Source organism: Carcharodon carcharias, chromosome 2 (genome assembly GCF_017639515.1).
Source record: "Carcharodon carcharias isolate sCarCar2 chromosome 2, sCarCar2.pri, whole genome shotgun sequence".
Lineage (NCBI taxonomy): Eukaryota > Metazoa > Chordata > Chondrichthyes > Lamniformes > Lamnidae > Carcharodon > Carcharodon carcharias.
Window position 1 is genome coordinate 222,999,364 of NC_054468.1, and position 20,860 is coordinate 223,020,223.

The 20,860-nt window shown below is 39.6% G+C and overlaps 1 protein-coding gene across 5 annotated transcripts in view; it reads left to right on the forward strand.

The window, feature by feature from the left end:
* Positions 1-19,412, forward strand: part of LOC121271948 (FERM domain-containing protein 6-like) — a 67,769-nt gene extending 48,357 nt beyond the window's left edge. For all 5 annotated transcript variants that reach the window (XM_041178216.1, XM_041178224.1, XM_041178208.1 and 2 more), the window contains exons 7-14: positions 2,092-2,247; positions 6,900-6,965; positions 7,126-7,194; positions 9,141-9,315; positions 10,862-11,191; positions 12,038-12,142; positions 14,304-14,383; positions 14,797-19,412. In XM_041178216.1, coding sequence (XP_041034150.1) covers positions 2,092-2,247; positions 6,900-6,965; positions 7,126-7,194; positions 9,141-9,315; positions 10,862-11,191; positions 12,038-12,142; positions 14,304-14,383; positions 14,797-15,078 — 1,263 coding nt within the window. In that variant the 3' untranslated portion in view covers positions 15,079-19,412. The remainder of the gene's footprint in view (positions 1-2,091; positions 2,248-6,899; positions 6,966-7,125; positions 7,195-9,140; positions 9,316-10,861; positions 11,192-12,037; positions 12,143-14,303; positions 14,384-14,796) is intronic.
* The last annotated feature ends 1,448 nt before the right edge of the window (positions 19,413-20,860 follow it).

Here is a 20,860-nt window from a genome sequence, read left to right on the forward strand (position 1 = left end):
GAGAATTGGAAAATTATAGATGAATAAATGAAAATTAGCCTGGATTTGTAAAAGACAAATCATGTTTAACTAACTTCAATTAAATTATTCAATAAAGGAGTGGAGATGGCTAATGAAAATAGTGTAGTTGATGTGTATATGGACTTTCAAAAGATGTTTGACAAAGTACCACAAAAAGGTCCAATGATAGGGTGAACTGAAGGCAGAGAATAATGGTGAACAGTTGTTTTTTGGACTAGAGGGAAGTGTACAGTGGTCAGTATTGGGACTACTGCTTTTTTGATAATATATTATGTATATTATTGATCTGGACTTGGGTATATAGTGTATAATTTCAAAGTTTGCAGATTACATGAAACTTGGAAATACGTATTTGAGAGCACTGGTAAGAGCATTTGTACTCTCTCTCAAGGTTTAATTCAATTCTGGGTCAGTTTAAGAGATGCCCAGAAGATCCAACAGATAGCCCTCCCCTTACCCCACCACATGAGGACTTTTAAAGGCAGGTTTTACACCACATTGGATTTTCATTCCACAAGGTATTAAACTGAAGATGTGAGATTGCTTCCTCCAGGGGCTCCCATCCCATTGAGCTCCAGAATCAGGCGAAGACCCTATTCCGGTGTTGTACTCCATCTTTAATGTTGCTGTGAGCAGAAAGCATTTGGAATCTTAAGAGCCCTTCTTTAAATGCATCCCAATTCTCTCCCTAATCTTTTGTTTTTCTAAAAAAAACCCATTTTTCTAGCATTAGATGGTGACTTTGAATAACATGAAACCTGGCAGAACAGCATCTTTTGAGGTGGTGAATTACAAAGGAATTTGTTATGAATGTGAATGTCCAGATGTTTTCATGCCTTGGTCCTGCTACACTATAGGGAAAGAAATGAAAAACATATTTAAGTTGAGATGATGCTTTTTGTGTGATGTTTTTAATGAATCTGCTTGCAGAATGTCATCGTAGCCTTGTTAGCTCGATGTTCTTTCCCAAAATTTAGAAGGATAAAATCTATAATTGCATTGCCAAAGAAAATTATAGCTAAATGCTGTGGTTGGACTCTTGCTTTGCACTGCCTGAAGTGCTGTCAATGAGGGAAAAAGATAGTAATAATAATTATGGTAGCACCAGAATGGGTTTGATGTTGTGCACAACTATTATTTGTTCCATACATTCTTGTCTTGTTAATTGTTGCAAATAAAACACTTAGACCAGTCAGTTTCTTTTTGAAAAAAAACAAATAACAAGTATTAATAAAACAAATAACAACTATTATAATATTTTGTTTCATGTGCTTAATTGTGTGTGAACAGTAGTTTTGATCTGTAGGAGTGCTGCTGTTGAGATGCAGCACTGCAGTGTATGCAATGGCTACGAGAGCAGGTCAGAAGCTGGGAATTCTGTGGAGAGTAACTCACCTCCTGACTCCCCAAAGCCTGTCTACCATCTACAAGGCACAAGTGGGGAGTATGATGGAATACTCTCCACTTGCCTGGATGAGTGCAGCTCTAACAACACTCAAGAAGCCTGACACCATCCTCAATAAGGCAGCTGCTTGATTGGCACCCCATCCAACACATTCAACATCTACTCACTCCACCACCGATGCACAGCGGCAGCAGTCTGTACCATCTACAAAATGCACTGCAGCAACTCACCAAGGCTCCTTCGACAGCACCTTCCAAACCTGTGACCTCCACCACCTAGAAAGTCAAGGGCAGCAGACACATGGGAACACCACCACCTGCAAGTTCCCCTCCAAGCCACACACCATCCTGACCTCGAACTATTTCGCCGTTCCTTCACGGTCACTGGGTCAAAATCCTGGAACTCGCTTCCTAACAGCACTGTGGGTGTACCTACACTACATGGACTGCAGCGGCTCAAGAAGGCAGCTCACCACCACCTTTTCAAGGGCAATTGGAGCTGGGCAATAAAAATGCTGACCTAGCCAGCGAGGCCCATGTCCCGTGAAAGACTATATAAAAAAAAAAGGAAAGATGACAAATGTGTTTTCTAGCCCATGTGACTATAATAATTATGGTGCTTACAGCTTTAACTAAAAAGTGGAATGTTTGCTTTGTTGTACATAGGTAATTAACAAAAGGGGCTGCGATTACATTTTGAAGCATGTTCCAGAAATGCACAGAGAGCACCGTGGCCTGACTCCTAAAGAGGGATTGCTGAGGTTTATTAAAGAGGCCTGTCTTTTAGAGGATGTGCCTGTTCATTATTACCGGCTCCAGAAAGTAAGGAACATATTTTCTTTTCTTTCGTTATTACTAAATTACAAGGCTGTTAAAATGGGAGGAGAAAAAGTTACTAATGGAATAAATTACACATATGCTGCAAGTCTTAGAAGAATTTCCTCTTGACTTGGCTGGCAGTCCTATAGTCTGGTAGATGCTTTGTCACCCTAATGATGAATGTAGCCTAAAAGAGTTTTCTTTCATTGAAAGTTATCTCTTTGACTACTTTGATGTGCCAGTATTTTGTGCATGTGTGTGCCTGTGCAACACAGGTTCCAGTATTGATATCTAAGCGAGGCAGATTGTGAACCAGGAACAATTAAGTTTGTGAAGTAGCACTTGAGATAGGTTAAAATAACAGCTTGCAATGTTCACATGATGCCATCAAATCATAGTAGATGAGGACTTGGCTTGTGGTATTAACAGAAGTACACCCCTTGCAGATATGGGCCGGTAATGCAATGCTTATATATTTCGGGACTTGTGATCTGGAGGTCTGGACTAATGATACAGAGAATGAGAGTTAAAATCCCACCATGCCATATGAGAATTTGAATGAAGTTTAAAAAATAAATCTGGAAATAAAAAGTGTGTATCAGTAAAAAATAACCAGATTAGATCTCCAAAAAGAAAACAGCTAGCTCATAACGTTCCTTAGAAAACGAAACTTGCCATCCTTTCCTTGGTTTGGCTTATATAACACTCCAATTCAATCAGCTGTATCAAACCACTTCTCCTCCTTCACGTACCATGCCCTAAGAGAACTTTGGCGACCATGGACTTCCATCGGATTGGTCCATGATTATGTTTGGCAAAGTACTGCAGTGGTTTGCCGTCGCCTTCTGCAGTATGGCTGACCTGGAAACTCTTCCACTATTACTGCCTGCCATCAGGCATAAAGATTTACAGGCTGTTAATCAACCTGTATGACCACATTATGAACGCACCTTTCGTGGCCATCAAGTCCTGGAGTAGGACTCGAACCTGGAGCTTCCAGCTCAGAGGTAGGGACACTACCACTGCATCACAAGACCATATCAAACCAATACAAGGTATAGAAAAAATCAGGCGTATCACTTAACTGTGACTTAGACATCCTGTGCTCTAAAGTCATCCTCCATAACATTTGTGGATTGTGCCATGGGCACACACACAGAATCAGCCAACATCCGATATTCCTCCATCACTATTGTTTGGTACGTCTTGTCATTTTTGATAGGATAGACCCAACAGAGTTGGCCACAGAAGTTTACAGTTGATATCATCAACATTAACTCCAGATACCATTAAGTCTGACGGCTTCAGGAAACATCCTGCTAATTATTACTTACCACACTCCCTCAGCTGATGAATTGGTACTCTTCCATGCTGAACACAGAGTAGAAAAGACATTCTTCATCACTCTGCTGGGTGCAAATGCATCTGTCTTTGACAGCACAGGTAGGAATGCATAATCCTTGTGGACACCAAGTCCCATCTTAACACTGAGCATATCATTTGTAATCTTGTGTGGTACTACCACTATGCAGAACAGGATAGATTAAGAGCAACAGTAACAAAAGCAATCTCTAATAGCACCTTGAACGTGGAAGAACAGATCCAGTAGCTTGAAATTGGGCATGCATAAGGCACTGGACAGTCATCAGCAGTGTAAACGTGTACGACTGCAATCTGTAACTTTATGCCTTTTACGACTAGTTCCTAGGCGAGGTTCCCCAATATGTTATGATTGTGGATGAGGAGGAATGACCTGGCTCCCCTTCTTTATTCAACCCCCTTCATTGGTCGCAACAAGATTAATTAAAAAGGATCCTTTCCCGCATGGATACCTTCTCCCAGTCCAAATATATTTATGTTTTAGAAGTCAATTTAACCAGGTTTTCTTGAGTGAAAGAAAGAGTAAGCTTATTGGTTACTGAAAACCCAAGAAAAAAATTAAAATACAACACACACACACACACACACACACACACACACAGATCAGAAATGAGAAGTTGAGTCCAAAAATAAAAGTTGAAAAAGATATACGGATCAGTCTTTGGCTTGTCCGTGAGGAGTAGATGGTGAAACGTTGCAGCTGTTAAGTTAGGTGATTCCAGTAGAGCTGACTTTGGTAGTTGAGCAGTTGGTTTGGAGACGCTTGGTTCTGCAGGTTAGCTGACTTGCCTCCAGCCAGAGAGAGAGAGAGAGAGAGAGAGAGAGATAAAGACTATTATCTGCAAGCTGCAGGGATTCCTAGTTGCTGTTCTTCTGCTGTGACCCCCACAGCACACATGAGCACACCAGAACTACAACACACAGCACACAGATCAGGTTTGCCGTTGGCTTTTTAACCCATTTTCTTGTGTATTCCTGGAAAGGAAAAACAAACATGTCTGCTTTCTTTCAACTCGGATCATTTCCACATTCTGAGATATAAGTCAACAAGCGATGATTTCTGCTGAGATTGGTCTCCATTGTCTCTGCAACCACAGGAAATTAAAGTTCAGTCTTTTGCATTGCATCTTTTCCTTTCAAGTGTCTCTGTCTGAAGTAGGCCTTGATGCCTTCTTTAGGTGTGATATTTGATGGTCTCTTTGGATTAGTCGGCCAAGTATAATCCATATAGGAATTTTCCAGAAAGTGGTTACTTTACATTCTCAGCCAGCTTTTGCTTGTATGTCTTTTTAAAAAACACATCTTCCTTAAAAGTTCAATATGCCCATAAGTAATTCGAGCCCATGATCTGATGTCATGACATGCCTGGCTGGTACATCCCTCTCACTTCCATCACAATCAAGCTATCTGACCAACCCTAGTTCAACGTGGCACGTGGAAGAGTGTCTGGATCTGAAAATGAGCTGTCAGCCCAATGAAGCCACAAACAAGACTAATGAGTGCTCAACAGTAGAAGCAGAATGCTACAGAGAGCAGTAAACCAATAGATCAGTTCAAATCTCTAAAATCCCACCACATCCAGTCACAAATAAGAACATAGCAGGAGTAGGCCATTCTGCCTGTCGACCCTGCTCTGCCATTTAATTAGATCATGGCTGTTTGTCTACCTCAATCCCAATTATCTTGTGCTACCCCCATATCCCCTAATGTCATTAATATCCAAAAATCTATCGATTTCTGTCTTGAACATGCTCAATGATTGAGATTCCACAGCCCTCTGGAGTAGAGAATTCAAAAGATTCACCACCCTCTGAGTGAAGAAATTCCTCCTCATCTCAGCCCTAAATGGCCTGCCCTTTATTCTGAGACTGTGTACCCTGGTTCTAAGCTCACCAGCCAAGGGAAGCATCCCATCTACATCTACCCTGTCACGTACTACAAGAATTTTGTCAATTTCAATTAGATCACCTATTCTTTGTAACTCTGGGGAGGGGGAGAGAGGGCTGTGTTTTAGAGATCAGGGTGGAGGGTTAAAGGGGAGTGGGATACGATCTTGTGGAGGGGTTGCCTCTGGTGGGTATGGGGACCCCCCCCCCCCCACCCCCACACACACACACACACAAAAGAGGCACCTGCTCCATTTTGGCCACAGCTGCTGGGCTGCCCACCTTGCTTCCGCCTTCCCTTGCTTCAAGGAAGAAAAAGTGGCATCATTTGGCAATTTTTATTTGAAATATTTGGCCTGGATAGATCAAAGATTTATGGATGAATCCATTTTATTTCTTGCACGTGAATTCGAATTCTGTTTAAGAGCTAAGCAGGTTCGCAGTGCTCTAGCTAACCTGGCTCATTAGTGGGATCTGTTAACTGGGACCCATGATTCTTCCCATTTGATTCCAGTTAACCCTGTAAGCCTAAGGGTTAGCAGGACAAGGAGTTAGAATCTTACCGGTATTCTGTGTCCGTGAGCCTATAGGGTTTTAGCTGGTTAAACTCCATCAGTATGACATGTAGACACCTGGGTGTATTTGTTCCTTGGTTGTTGCCAACCTGCATTTGGTTAAGTAGGACGTACCCTATGGCAGAAGCTTGATTTAAAGACTTGTCATAAAACCTTGTGTGCTACACATTCAGTTGTTCTGCCTATTTGTACACAGGTTGACTTTTAGCTGTTGAAATGTTTGCTTTAATCAACTGTACAGAAGAATGCTCCAAACTTTTTGTTTTGGTGGTCAGCAATCTCTACAACAACAGCAGATTGTAGCACCATTAATGTAGTAAAATGTCTCATGGCTATTCACAGGAGCATGGTCAAACAAAATTTGACACCAAGCCACATGAGGAGGTATGAGGGCAGAGGGACATGGAGCTATAACTTTTAAAGAGGATCTTAAAGGAGGAAAGAGAGGCAGAGAGATGGAATAGTTTTGGGAAGGAATTCCTGAGTTTAGGGCTTTGGCAGCCAAAGATGTGGCCCCCAATGAAGGAGCGATTAAAATTGGAGGGGGGTGGGTGGGGTGTTCAAGAGGCCAGAATGAGAGGTGTGCAGGTAGCTCGAAGAGTTGCAGGGCTGGAAGAGATTAGGGAGATAGGGAAGGGCAAGACCATGCAGCGATTTGAACATAAGAATGAGAATTTTAAAACTAAGGCAATGCTTAAGCATGGGGGTGATGAGTGAGTGGGACTTTGTACGAGTTAGGACATGGGTCACAGAGCTTTGGATGACCTCCTGAACACCATTTTGCCTCTGCATATAACAATTTATTCTATTGCAGGACAAGAAGGAAGCGCGTCCCTCAGTGGTGCTTGGGCTCACTTTGAAAGGCATGCATATTTATCAGGTACAAATAAGGATGTGACTGTGTAAAAATGTAATGTTCGTTTAATGCTTGCAAAGCGGCCGTATTCGGCTGCATTTATAATTTCAACGTTACGCACTTTGTATTCCGGCTGCAATTAATTGTTAAGCACATTAACTTTCTGTTTTTATTCTGTTTATAGGAGTCTCAGAACGTCCGGCAATTGCTGTATGACTTTCCGTGGTCAAATGTTGGCAAGCTTACTTTCCTGGTAAGTGGAGGAATGTGGTCCTGCCAGTGTTGGAATCTTGTAAGGCTAGTTTTGAACAATTCATTCTTTAAACAGCAAAATGCCATTTCGAGGTTTCTCTTCATTGTCCAGTCAATATTTGTTTCTAACCCCAAATGTTGTTCAATGTTCATTTTCATGGAAGCACTGGCCATATTGTGTTTATTTTCTCCTGTGATGGGATCACGTGTGCAACAGATTTCTTTTATTCTTTTAATGCTACATAAATTTGCTACTGATATTCAATTGTGTATTTTTACCCCCACTGTGAAGTGCATGGCACATTCTCTCGCTTAAGAGCTGGAAGCATCCTCAAATCAAACTTGCACTGAGGCACATGAGGAGACTTTAGGGTAGATGATAAGAAGCTTGATCAAAGAGGTAGGATTTAAGGAGTGTCTTAAAGGAGGAAAGCTAGAAGGAGAGGTTTAGGGAGGGAATTTAAGAACTTACGGTCTTGGCACATGAAGGCACAGCTGACAATGGTCAAGTGATTAAAATTGGGCTTGTTCAAGAGGCTAGAATTGGGGCAGTGCAGAAATCTTGGAGGAACATAAGATGGAATAGATTAGAGATGGAGACAGCTGTGGCTAAGAATGGATTTGAAAACAAGGATAAGAATTTTAAAATAAAGGTGATTCTTAACTGGGAACCAGTGTAGGTTAGTGAGCAGAGAGGTGATATGTAAACGGGACTTGTTAGGACACTGGGCAGCAGAGTTTTGAATGACCTCAAATTCACAGAGAATATAACATGGAGGGTAGGGGGGTGGACCAGTAGGAGTGGTTTGGAATAGGCAAGTCGAGAGGTATTATAGGTATAGATCAGGGTTCCATAAGCAGATGAGTTGAGGAAATAACCTTACCTTAAACCCTAAATTTTAATAATTATGTGCCATTGTAGCTCACAATTTGTATCACCCACTTACTAGTTAAATTGGAACGCCACAATACTCCCCGATCATTAATGATGCTTTTGCGAAACAGCCATGTAGACTCTGCATGGTTTGTCAAGGGCTCTGCTGTAGATTTCACCGCTGATTCAGTGTAGAATGGAACACGTATGTGTATCTTTCCAGTGTGAGTTTGTCTTTCCAGGAGACATTTTATCCTTTGAAACTTTAAATCCAATTTACTGCCCATGATGGCATGATAGCTGTTTCTTTTCTTTAAGCTTGGATTTAATTTGTCTTATCCCCGACCCTCTTGTCCTTCCACATTTTTGCACGCATTATTTTCTACCCACAGAGGCAAGTGTTGGAGCAGTGAATCAAATACTGGTTGTGGAAAAGTGAGATTTCATCCGTTCTGGCATATCCCTGATTTCTATAAGTTGCCTATGAAAGGACAACTGATTTATTTTACTCCAGTTTTTTTTGCATGGGTTAAGTTAATGTTGAAGATTGGAAATTGTGGAATTATAAATATATTCTTCAATATCTAATATTTCCAGGCCAGATTGGGATTCTGTAGATTAGGGTATTAAGAGATGGTGGTGATTGTGGGATGCTTATGATAGAATAACACATGAACTCTATGTGGAGTGGACTTGACTGGACTACACTGAAGGACAAGTGCAGCAGACACATGGGAATACCACCGCCTGTTCCCCTGCAAGGCACACACCATCCTGACTACAAACTACATTACTGTTTCTTCACTGTTGCTGGGTCAAAACCTCGGAGTTTCCTTCCCGACATCACATGAACTGCTGTGATGGCTCACCACCACCACCTTTGAGGGCCATTAGGGATGGGTAACAAATGTTGGCATTACCAGTGATGCCCACATCCCCTGAAAGAATAAGAAAAGTGATAAATAGGAGAATGTTGCGAGATTTTTCTCTCATACCAATTATCAGATTATTTCCGTCACTGGAGTTATGTTTTATTGTGTGATTTTAAACCTTTGCTTCCTTTTCTGTTGTAGGGAAAGAAGTTTGAGATCCAGCCAGATGGTTTACCCTCCGCCCGGAAGCTGATCTATTACACAGGTTGTCCATTCCGATCCAGACATTTGCTGCAGCTCCTCAGTAGCAGCCATCGACTCTACATGAATGTTCAGCCCGTGCTCAAACAGATTCGAAAAATTGAAGAAATGGAAGGTAAGAACAGAGAAAACACAACCTGGGTGTGTGGGAAAACCTTCAACGTACAGTTTAAACTCACATAAACTTGCATACTTAAAACAAAAAGTTTAACTAGCCTGGACTCTTCACAAATGCTCCAAGTTGATTCCAAAATGTTGTAGTACCTTTTCCAAATAAACTTCCTCTACTTCTGTTTGAAGAAGGGCAGGGTGATCCAACGTTCCTCCCTCAACCAACACCATCAAAAATAGGTCATCTAGCTGTTCATTTGTTTGCTGTTTGTGAGATTATGCTGTGCCCACGTGACAGCAATTAAAACGTAGCTTGTCGACTGTGAAGCACTTGGATCATTCTGAAGATATGATAAGCTGCCAAATATAAAAGTAATTTCTTCTTTCCTTTCTTTCTTACCTGTCCTAATTTACATGTTGGAACTGAGATATTAAATTCTTGTGGTTTACAGCTTCTTTCAAATGGGCATTTTTTCCTTCTTCAACGGTCATAATAGGTCATTCAAACAGAACTGGAGAAGTGCATGTGCTTGGTTACATCAGAAGTACTCGATCCTTTCTACACATCCTTTCTCATCAGTGGGTGCTGTGTAGCATGTATTTGTGGTCAGCTATTTCGAATGGATGGAGTCTGCAGCAGGACCAGGTTTCAGGCCATTTAACCATTCAGTTTTGTACTTTGGAGCTAAAGGGTTGTCCTATCTCAGACTGGGTAGCTTGTAGCAAGATGGACTAAGAGACAAAGCGGGGGCGGGGTGGGTTGGTTTTACTTTTGGATTGAGGTACTTTTTGGAAAGACTCTTAGGAACTATGAATGAAATTGTAGGTTTCTCTGCCAAGTAACATTCACTTGGGGAGAGGAGGCTTTTGTGGGAAGGGAGAGCTGGATTGTTTTTGGGCTTAAAGGGGGGTATGAATAGGAACACTATGAAATTAATGAGTTTAGGATTTTTTTTACGTTAAAAAGTACAGACTGAAGATTATAAGTTGTATATGAATGCAATTCTTGGATTCCACTTCCTGATCCAGTTTTGGAATGTGGGAATGGTGCTACTGCTCCGTGTATATTTTTGGTCACTGATTGTGTTGCTGCTGCCACCTTGTGGTGTGATTTTGAAAGGCCATCCACCATGTCATTGCTTGCTTCTGTCAGCAAGAAACATGAAACATTCAATCATCATTTTCCTGATCATTATAGTGTGAATCATTTTCAGTAAAGCTTCCAATTCAGAAATATTTTCTGCCTCAGGAACTAAATTGAATCTGAAATATACTGATGAATGTGTACAAGAATTCCCACACGTAGGTATCCCACCTCACTTCTCTGAGGAACCAGTACTTTAAAGGATTATGAACAAAAAAAAAGTCTCATACCATTTTAGAAACTCAGTCGAGACGTGCCAGATTCCAACATCTGTCAATTAATTCCTGGCTTTCTCAATTATTTGGGAGAGTGAATAATTTAACTAATTTATTTTACATTATTTTTGGGCAAAGATGCTTTCCATATTTACATTAAAGCTTACATTCCTTCACAATGTACAATGCAGAGAAAAAGTGCTACAGAGAATCGTACATCAGTGATGTCTTTGAGATGGATCTAGAACGACTAGATGAGCATTCACACGGCAGTGGAAGCAGTCAAGGAAGCGCAAGGAACAAACGGCTCTCCCGTCATTCAACCGTTAGCCATGGTAGTTCACATACCTCTGGGATTGAGGCAGATTCGAGGCACAGAATGTCTGTGGAGATGGCAGTGGATGAACCATTTTCTACTGAGCCAGTGCACAGTACAGTTAAATACTGTAGTATGATGAGCCGCAGAAGCTCCCATACATCAGGAATTGAGAGTAGCAACAAAGACCGGACTGATGATGATGGTAAGAATGTTGGCAAATTATAGTGAATCATTTCAGTTATATGACTATTCTCCCAGTCACTTGACAATACTATAGCAGCCTGTACAAAATGTCCAGTAACAGCTACCAGTATTTAGCATTTATGTTCAGCTTCTTTGGAGTGACATATATTAAAATCACAGCCGATTCAGGCAGAGAAACAGCCCAGTTTTTCATTTGAGTGAGGCTGCTTCTGATCTTCAAAAATACTTTGAAAATAGATGCATAATCTGTAACCATGGAATTAATCTAAGACAGTCCTAAGGGTTTTTAGAAATCAGTGGGGATGGGCTTGACTTGATTCAAACCAAACCCATGAAGCCAACACCACTCTGTCAATGACAGTCAAGTCACTTCTTATTAAATTAACTAAAGATGCTGGTCATCCAAATCTCACAATGGTGGATGAATCAAATTCTTTTGCTTTCCAAAGCTGCTAGATTGTAAAGCCATATCAATCTCCCTTTTATTGAAAATTAAATCAACATTAGACAATTTACACAAAATACAAGTTTGAAGCTTTGCAGGTTTTCATATAATATGGGCAACTAGCAAACTGGATTTTAAAAACCTTTCACATAACCACACATGTAACTGCAGTGAAATAGCTGTTGAAGCATATATGCGATGCTTTGCATATAATATACATGGAGTACATTAGGTCAGTGCCCCATTGGATTCAGTTTTTACTTTCTAAATCAATCTCCAAAAACAATAGTCACGGCTTAGAATTTAAAGTTTAAAGAGATTTACACAACAGTTTTATAAGGCTATTTTCTGATTAAACCTAACTCTTCAATAGCTAACTACCACTCTTTCCTGCTACAGAGGTGGAGGTCCCTGTCGATGATCCACTTGAGACATCTCTAGAAAATGTTATAATCGAAGGTGAATCTGTTGACTATCCCATTTTAAAGCAGGACTATTGGCAAGGTGAGCTGAATGGTTATAGGATGCATGCTCAGTAATGAGCATCTCTAATTCAGTAACTTTCACTTAGGTTCAGAAGGAATTAGTCTCAGACTCAAGTTAAATGGGTCAAAATTGATAAAGATTATAGTAGAGTTGAGGATCAGTAGAAATTAAGTAGAAATAAAGATCATGGGTAAAAATTCATAGGCTATGATCAGAGTAGTTATGCTGTGATCGTACCACTGGTGATCAGTGGCGTAAAGTCTATTGGAGCATATGTGGTTGGCTCATACAAAGGCCAGTTGAATTTACAGGGACAGATTGGGATCCAGCATTATTATAACACTGCTCTGAAGGAACCAGGTGGGTTGCAGCCCCCATAATTTCATTGGTGTGATTTAAAACTATAACATCAACTTATAATACCTTTAATGTAGTAAATTGTCCCAAGGCACTTCATGGGAGACAGTCAGACAAAATTTACGCCTAGCTAAAGGAGATAATGGGGTTGGCAACTAAAAACTTGGTCAAAGTGGTAAGTTTTTAGGAGTGTCTTAAAGGAGAGAGAGAGGTGGAGAGATTTTGGAGGGAATTCCAGAGGTCAGGGTCTAGATGCTTTAAAGTAAGGCTGCCAATGGTGGGGGTGAAGAAAACTACGTATGCATGAAAGGTCAGAATTGGAGGAATGCAGAGTTCTCAGAGCATTGCAGGGCTGAAGAAAGTTATAGAGATAGGGGTGAGATTATGGAGGGATTTGAATGGGAAGATGAGAATTTTAAAACGGGAGGGATTAGTGCACCGGGAGCAATTTAAGGTCAGTGAGCACAAAGGTAATGGTTGAAAGGGGCTTACAGTCAGTTAGGATATGAACTTTGGAGTAGTTGAGTCTGGAGGGTAACAAAAGCATGGATGAGGGTTTCTATCAGCAGATGGGACTATGGGCACTATGGGCAGAGATGCGACAAGTTATGGAGGTAGAAGTAGACGGTCTTTATGATGGAGGGACTGGCAGCTCAGCTAAAGATCACATATGTTGTCAATGTTGTGAACAGTCTGGTTCAGCCTGAGGCAGTGACCATGGAGAGAGATGGATTCGATAGCTGGGGAATGGTGTATGTCGTGAACGGCTTCAAAGAAAGTCACAAAACAGTAGTGACTAATTTTAGCAACAAAGTGCACAAACAAAACCCTTTTAAATCAATAGTTTTTATTTAAAGTTTAAAATCAAATTCAAGTATTATGAGTATATTATGTGCTGGTCAATACTTTGGTGTGGTTTTATTACCTCTAGAATAGACAATACCAACACACTCCTGGCCAGCCTTCCATAACCTACCCTTTAAATTAGTCCTCATCCAAAACTGTGCTGCCTGTGCCCTAACTCGAGCTAAGTCCAATTCACCCATCATCGCTATGCTTGCTACTTACAATGGCTCCTAGTTAAACATATTCTCAATTTTAATATTCTCATCCTTGTTTTCAAATCTATCAAAGACCTTGTCCCTTCCTTCTCTGTGATGCGTCAAGCCCTACAATCCTCTGAGATATTTGTGTTCCTTCAATTCTGGCCTCTTGAGAATCTCTGGTTTCAATTACTGCACCATTGGTGGCTGTGCCTTCAGCTGCTAATGTCCCAAGTTCTGGAATTCCCTCCTTAAACCTCTCAGCATCCTTTAATTGTATTTCTGTCTTCATGATGTTCCTTAACACGTACCTCTTTGGTCAAGATTTTGGTTATTTGCCCCTCATGTAAAATTTTGTTTGTTCACACTCCTGTGAAGCGCTTAGGGGTAGTTTATATGTTAAAGGTGCTGCATAAATACAAGTTGTTGTCGTTGTTGGTACATAGTGGGCTGTAAAGATTTTCAATTAATCTCTTCTGTGATAGAGCTCCATAGTGATGGCCTATAGCCAAAGCCATTGATCTGGGATTTGTGGAATCACAGAATACTATCCCATCTTACAATATAAATAGACTCATTCAGTCAACAAAGATCAAAGGGTCTAATTGTAAACTAATGGAATCCTGGAAAGTGAAATCATCCAAATCTCACCTGCTTACAATAATGATTTAATTTGTTAGTAAAATAACCTAAAGAAAGCCTATATTGAAAATAGCATCTTAACATTAAATCATATATTTTTGTCTTTTTAGCAATGAAAAGTCTGTTTTGCTTTCTAGATATTATCAATGATACCACTGTGAGTTTGTGCGATCCTTCAGTAAAACTTCGAGGACAAAGTGTAGACTCGCTCTCACAGGTACAAAGTCTTGTTTTTGCTATCTTGTAAAGAAGCTGGAGTCCAATTCTTTGCATTCACATGTTAAACCAGTAACTGCTTAAATGTTATATTAAAAGGTGCTGTGTCATCAACTATTTGGTCAGCAGAAGGTATAGAAATATAAAAATATACCCATGTTTGCAATGTAGATCATTAGACCAATAAGTTGGCTCTCCCATAATTTTATTTGGTGAACAGTGCTATGTTTTAACTCGCTGTTAGTCATTTGTAACATCAATCTAAAAGCAGCTTGGGTAATGATAACAGTGTTACGAACATACACAGAAACTATAAAGGGAAGTTATAACTTTCTTCTAGGGAAAGTATAAAATCTGTCTAATCTTTCAGAACTTAGAAAATCTGAATGAACAAATGTGTCTTCACTTTTACAGGCTACGCGATCTAAGCCGCGAAATTCCACTGATCGCCATAGTCAAAGCTTGGATGATGTACGTCTGTACCAACAGCAACCACCTTTAGGCTCCACTTTATCTTCAGACAGCTCCCAGAGCTACACTTTTGGCTGCATCAATGAAGACAAAGATAGCCAATTTTGCTACACTTACTCCACAGCAGATTGTAAGACTAAGTCCACCTTTTATGGCAAACGTTCAATGAACTGCCTATCCCTGGACCTCCTTGGAGAAGAGCAACTACTGGAATTTGTGGTATAATTAGTAGCTGTATCATCATGGTTAATTTGCTAAGTAGGCAAGCCCTGGACTGATCTATTTTTGAGGGTTAAATTATGATTTAAGGAAGTTGTATTGCGAAACATAATGTGAAGATGTCCTGTAACAGGAATCCACAGTAAGGTCCAAAAACATGAGCCTAACAGTAATTTCTGCAAACAATTTAATGGAGTACTGTATACCTCACCAATATTTGGAGCCCAAACTAAAGATTCATTGTTAGAATCTAACAGCAGTTGTATGAGTAACTTTGGGACTTACTGTGGTAATTTTGCAATGGGTTTTATTTCATACATAGAAAACAGATGGAAAACTCTTAACTATTCCTATTTCAGTACCAGAGTTTTTGTTGACACTAGCCTTCTGCAAAACAATTCCATATTTGCCCAAATGAGAAAAATACAGATATTTCATCTTACCTGTGAGGCATTCAATGAATTGAGTAACAATGAACACTGACCACAAGAATTAGGAGGAATAGTCCATTCAGCCCCTCGACCATGCTCCGCCATTCGATAATATCATGGCTGATACGATTGCGGCCTCAACTCCACTTTCCTGTCTTCGTCAGCCTCCCCACTTCCCCCTTGACTCCTTTGTTGATGAAAAATCTATCTGAATTGGATAATTGGAGTGAATTGCCTTTATTGTCACCTTCATCCAGTGTTCCTAGGGCTCCCCAGCAACAAAATTGGTGGGAGATGTGCCTGCATTTAAGAAGTTGTGTTTCAGCTAACCTGAAAGTTAATTTTTAACAACCCACAACAGCAAGAAACAACAATATGAAGATCTATCCAGAGTACACACTTCAGAATCATTTTTTTGGGCACTGCTACGTTTGGAGGATGATGTTTAAACTGAACAACATTCAAGCAAATACCAATGAATGATTACTTCAATCATTTAAAGAAAGGTATGCCTTCAGTGGCAACAGAGTGACCAATGCTGTAATAAACTAATGAACAATAGGCTCCCAATCATTACTCTGTTGTTACTGGGAGATGTTAAGCAATTGTATGATGCTTCCTATGACTAAGAAAGAAAAATTGGAGATCAATCGGGTCATTATTTACCATTGTGCACCTCTAATCGGCAGGTGTGGAGTAGAATTAAGAGGGCTGAGAAACAAGATTTTATTTGTTCTCTTCAAAAGCATTTTGGTTTCAAGCAAGGTTGTGCAATGCTGCCAAGATCACCATTTTAAATATGGATGGTCAGAGTAGACTCCAGCATCATATTCCTACCCATCCTTGGTCTAACCTATTTTGCATTTATACAGTGATGGAAATGATAGGTTGCTAGTTTTATATTGGACCAAGTGGTTTTGGGATGCACAGGAAGTGTTCACTTAAGAACAATATTATAAATTGCTCCTCTGTAATGTTAACTGCGTAAATGGAGACCAAAAATGCACTGAACGTGGTAACAAAGGAATAATATTGCGCTGCTTGTGAAATGTATCTTTGATGCTGACATGTGCCTTATATTGGATTAAGAGAATACGCAACAGTATTCTCAGCATTTATCCACTGAGAAGTAAGAACTGAGTGGAAAAATCAAAATGCCAGATCAAGATGTGAAGATGTAGTCTACTTGGAGAGAAAGGAATTCTGTTTCGTGAAATGAAGTAGTAAGTTCAGGCAGTAGGGATGAAGAGAGACAGAATCGGTTACTTTTCCTTTCTTCTCCTCATCCTATTTACAAATATTTCTGGTTGTTGCACTTTTTAAAAAATGTTCCCCAGAATGATTAAAAATTACAGCACTGATGGTGCCCATTCAACCCATTGCACCTAACTCTTCAAAGGGAACTTCCTCCAAGTAGATTTCTTTCTCCTCTTCCCATATCCTTTGTACTTTTTATTTTAAGTATTTATCCAGTTGCCTTTTAAATGATAAGCTTTGTTGCCAAGTCACTTTCAGTAAAACATTCCATGTTCTACTGACCCCCTTGTGTAAGAAATCTGCCTTCATTCTTCTAGTGACCTTGCATTTGTGATCTCTAGTTATCTATTCAGCAGTTAAAACAATTTTTCATTATTTACCATGTCAAAATTTTCCTAATTTTGAAAATCCTCTCTTAGGTCACCCTCCTTAATCTTTGCTTACAGTGAAAATGCTCCAATTTTTTGAACTTGCCTTAAAAACTTTAACTACTTATTTCTGGTATTTCCCTAGTTAATATTTATTCTATTATTTCTGTGGCTCCTATATTCTTCCTTATTAGTGCCTAGAACTAACCAGAGTTCTGCAGCTGTAGTCTGGCAGACTCATTCAACATCAAAAACTGGTTATTTGGTCATTCATTCATGTTTTGTTTAAGGGATTTCTCTACATTCAAACTGTGTTTTGCCTATGTAGCAACAGTAACTGCACTTCAAAAGTCATCCCATTGGTTGGGATGTTCTAAAAATATGTTACAGTACTATGTAAATGAAAGGCACCATCCAACCAGATGTTTTACAATCTCAACATCACTTCCTCGCTTTGCATTCAATGCATCTGTGACATAAAACTCAAACATATTTGACTTTTTATGGTTCTTTTCTGTGTTTCCACCTTTAAAGAGCAACTGCATTTGAACCCCAGGATATCTTGGAAAGATTATAACCATTAAGGATTACTTACGTTTTGGGAAAAAGAAACAGAAAAAGGATGTTTCACATTCTCTGCATTGAACTATGCATTGATTTTACTAACCTATCAGTGCCTTCTTGCATTCTTCCTCTGTTTACCATTCCTCAAGTTGGTATTATCAACAAGCTTTAGCTTCTAGTGGCTGTCTGGGGCAGACCCCTATTCATATTCATCCAATCTGGAAAACATCCATTTACCTTTATTTCCTACTTCCCATTCCAGGGCGTTCTCTAGTAATGGGATTACATTTAATTTAATGCACTGTTGCAGATCTTGCTGAATTCAACAACAAGGCGCAAAAATGTGTCCAGTTCTGGCTGGGCCATGTATAGACTGTGTGTGGACACAATAAGAAGATTTAATTTAATGTGCCATAGTTTTCCTAACAAGTCCCTTCTGTACTGCCTTGTCAAATATCTTTGGAAATTCATTTTTTCTAGCACCTTTTTTATACCTTGAGATTTTTTTAAAAACTTCAATTAATCGAGCAAGAGGTGATCTTTACAAATGTGTTCAGATGAAGCATGCTCTATTCACCCACCTGGATCTGCTATTGCCTACTTTACCTATTGCTTTCACTTCTAAAATTAACTATGTAGTGGTGTGCTGATCCTTGGCTCTGTCCTAACAGTATTTGAGGAGCAAGGCTAAATGAACAACATTGTGATCTTCAGGTCTGATCATTTTTCAGATGCCAATTAGAGACAATGTAGCTTTCATCCTCCAAGAAGACTGCAGAATTAATACAGCAAAATAGATGAAATAAAACTGTGGCTAAAATTTACAAAGTACAAATAAACGTTTACTATTTAAAAGTTTATTACCCTTCTATTTTTATAGATATGAGAAAGGACAACTCTCCAAAGGAAATTCTTTCCTCCAAGTCTTTTAAAATTAATTTCACACTATTTATAGTATAGTGTTGTGGTTACAGGTTGTGCAAACATTTCCTTATATATACAGTACTCATAATGTAATCAAACTCAGTGTCATCAATAACAGCACACTTGAAGAATTCATAACTTTTGAAGGGTTATTCCCCACAGGTCAGATAATTTTTTGCTAACTCTCTTTGCTCTTACGCACACTTGCTTTCTTCTTCTCTGCTTGCTATTTCTCTCCCTCACAGTCCCTCTGCCAGTAGGTTTTGAACTGAGGAGTTGAATGCATAAACCGTCGTGTGCCGCATTATTTATACTGTCTTCAAGCATATAACATGTGTTTGTTGTCATAAAGCATAAGGTTAACATTGATTTTTTTATACCTCTTTTGTAGTTATTTGAAAACAATGAAGGATATATGTACTTTGCTAAGGATTGTTTTAAAATGCTGAAGAACAATCATTTTATATTATATGAAACTTTGCAGTATTATAACTGAACACTGTGAAAATTAGTTATACAAATGTATCCTGTTTATTTACAAATTAAACAATTAGGTAACGTTTTTGTCTAGATCTACGAAACTCAGTTTACCAGGGGATTTAAGTGATTGTTATATAATAGTCAAAATGCTGTTATTTGTATTGTTGTTGAATATTTAGTTTTAAATGTGAGCTTCATATTTTATGTTCACCTGTCATCCTTTCCATGAAAGGAGTCTATTGTGCACATAAAATACAAGTTACAAAATTTTTAATTTCCTGTTTTCATAAATCAAACACATACATGTACAGCTTCATCATCTTCCTTTTTATTAATTTGTAGGTATCCCTTCGCTCTTTTTAGGATTCCTTTTATATTAATGTGGTGATGGTAATTCCTAACATACATCTTATGCACTTGACAATGCCATCACCTATAAACTTACCTGCCAACAGTCAGCGGGTGGCAACTGTAACCCATTTTTTTTCTGCACTTCTTGATCTGCCATCAGTACTCATCAGTTTCCTCGATTAATCTTTAACTGAACCAATTCCTTGCATTTATAATCAGCGTGACACAACAAGAACCCCAACATATTCAACTCAAAATAATTTCTGCATCTATAAATTCTCCATTTTGCATTGTCCCTTAATTCCCTCAACACTGGATTCCCTTAACTTGAGCCGCCTATATGTACCCCGTGCACCCCCCGGTTGCTCCAGAGGTTTAACTTAGCCTTCAAAACTATCTCTCTAAACTTTTTCACCTCTTTTCCCTTCTGTGGAGAATGAGAAACCAGCAATCAAAACATTAAAGAGTGGTTAAATCTGGAGATGAGGGCTTTGATGACTGAGGTGAGGAGATGACAGTCTTGCAGGGTTGGTAGCAAGCAGTTTTGCTGATGGGTAAGATGTGAGCTTTAAAGTTTAGGTTAGGGCCAAATCAAAATCCAAGCTTGAGAATAGCCAGGTTCATCTTGAATGGTTGAGGATGGAAATTATTGGCAAAAGCATGGGATTGTGACATAATTTGTAACTCATCCTGATTATTGGGGCAAGCATTCTAACTAACTACATGTGGAAGCCAGGCCAGTGCATGTATATTGTCACTGAGGGATGACAATGTAGTGAGCAAGAGAGGATCCAACACCTCAACTTCCAGAAACTCTGGAAGTGACAGCCTAGAAGCTCATTGAGAAGTTATTGCTGGAGAGGTAGCGGTTAGGATCTGGAATGCAGTAGCTGAGAGTGGTGGAGGTGGATTCAATCATGGCATTCAAAAGAGAATTGGATCATTACTGGAAATGCAGCATTATGGAGCAAGGTGGGGGGGAGGGGTGCTGCTCAGACACAATGGGCCAAATGGCCGCCTTCTGTGCTGCAACCATTCTATGATTCTATATTGAACTTGAGTCGATATACATCAAATTCAGAACATTGTAGTCCTTAATGAAGAATGCACTACCAGAGGTGCTGTTCTTATGTGAAATATTAAAACAATTGATCTGTTTGTTCATGTGGATTTAAGAATTATTCGGGATGACAGCAAGGATGAGAGACTAAATTTGCAGGGCTGGGGGAAAAGGAGCGGTATTGGATTTGCTGAGTTGCTCTTGCAGAACGCCAGCACAGACACGACGGACCGAACGGTGCTGTAACCATTCTGGGAGTCCAGTCCAGTCAAGTGTCGTGCCCTATCTAACCAACGTTAGCACACAAAGGACCTTTCTATCACCAATGGGGGAAAAAAACAAAATGGCAGCTC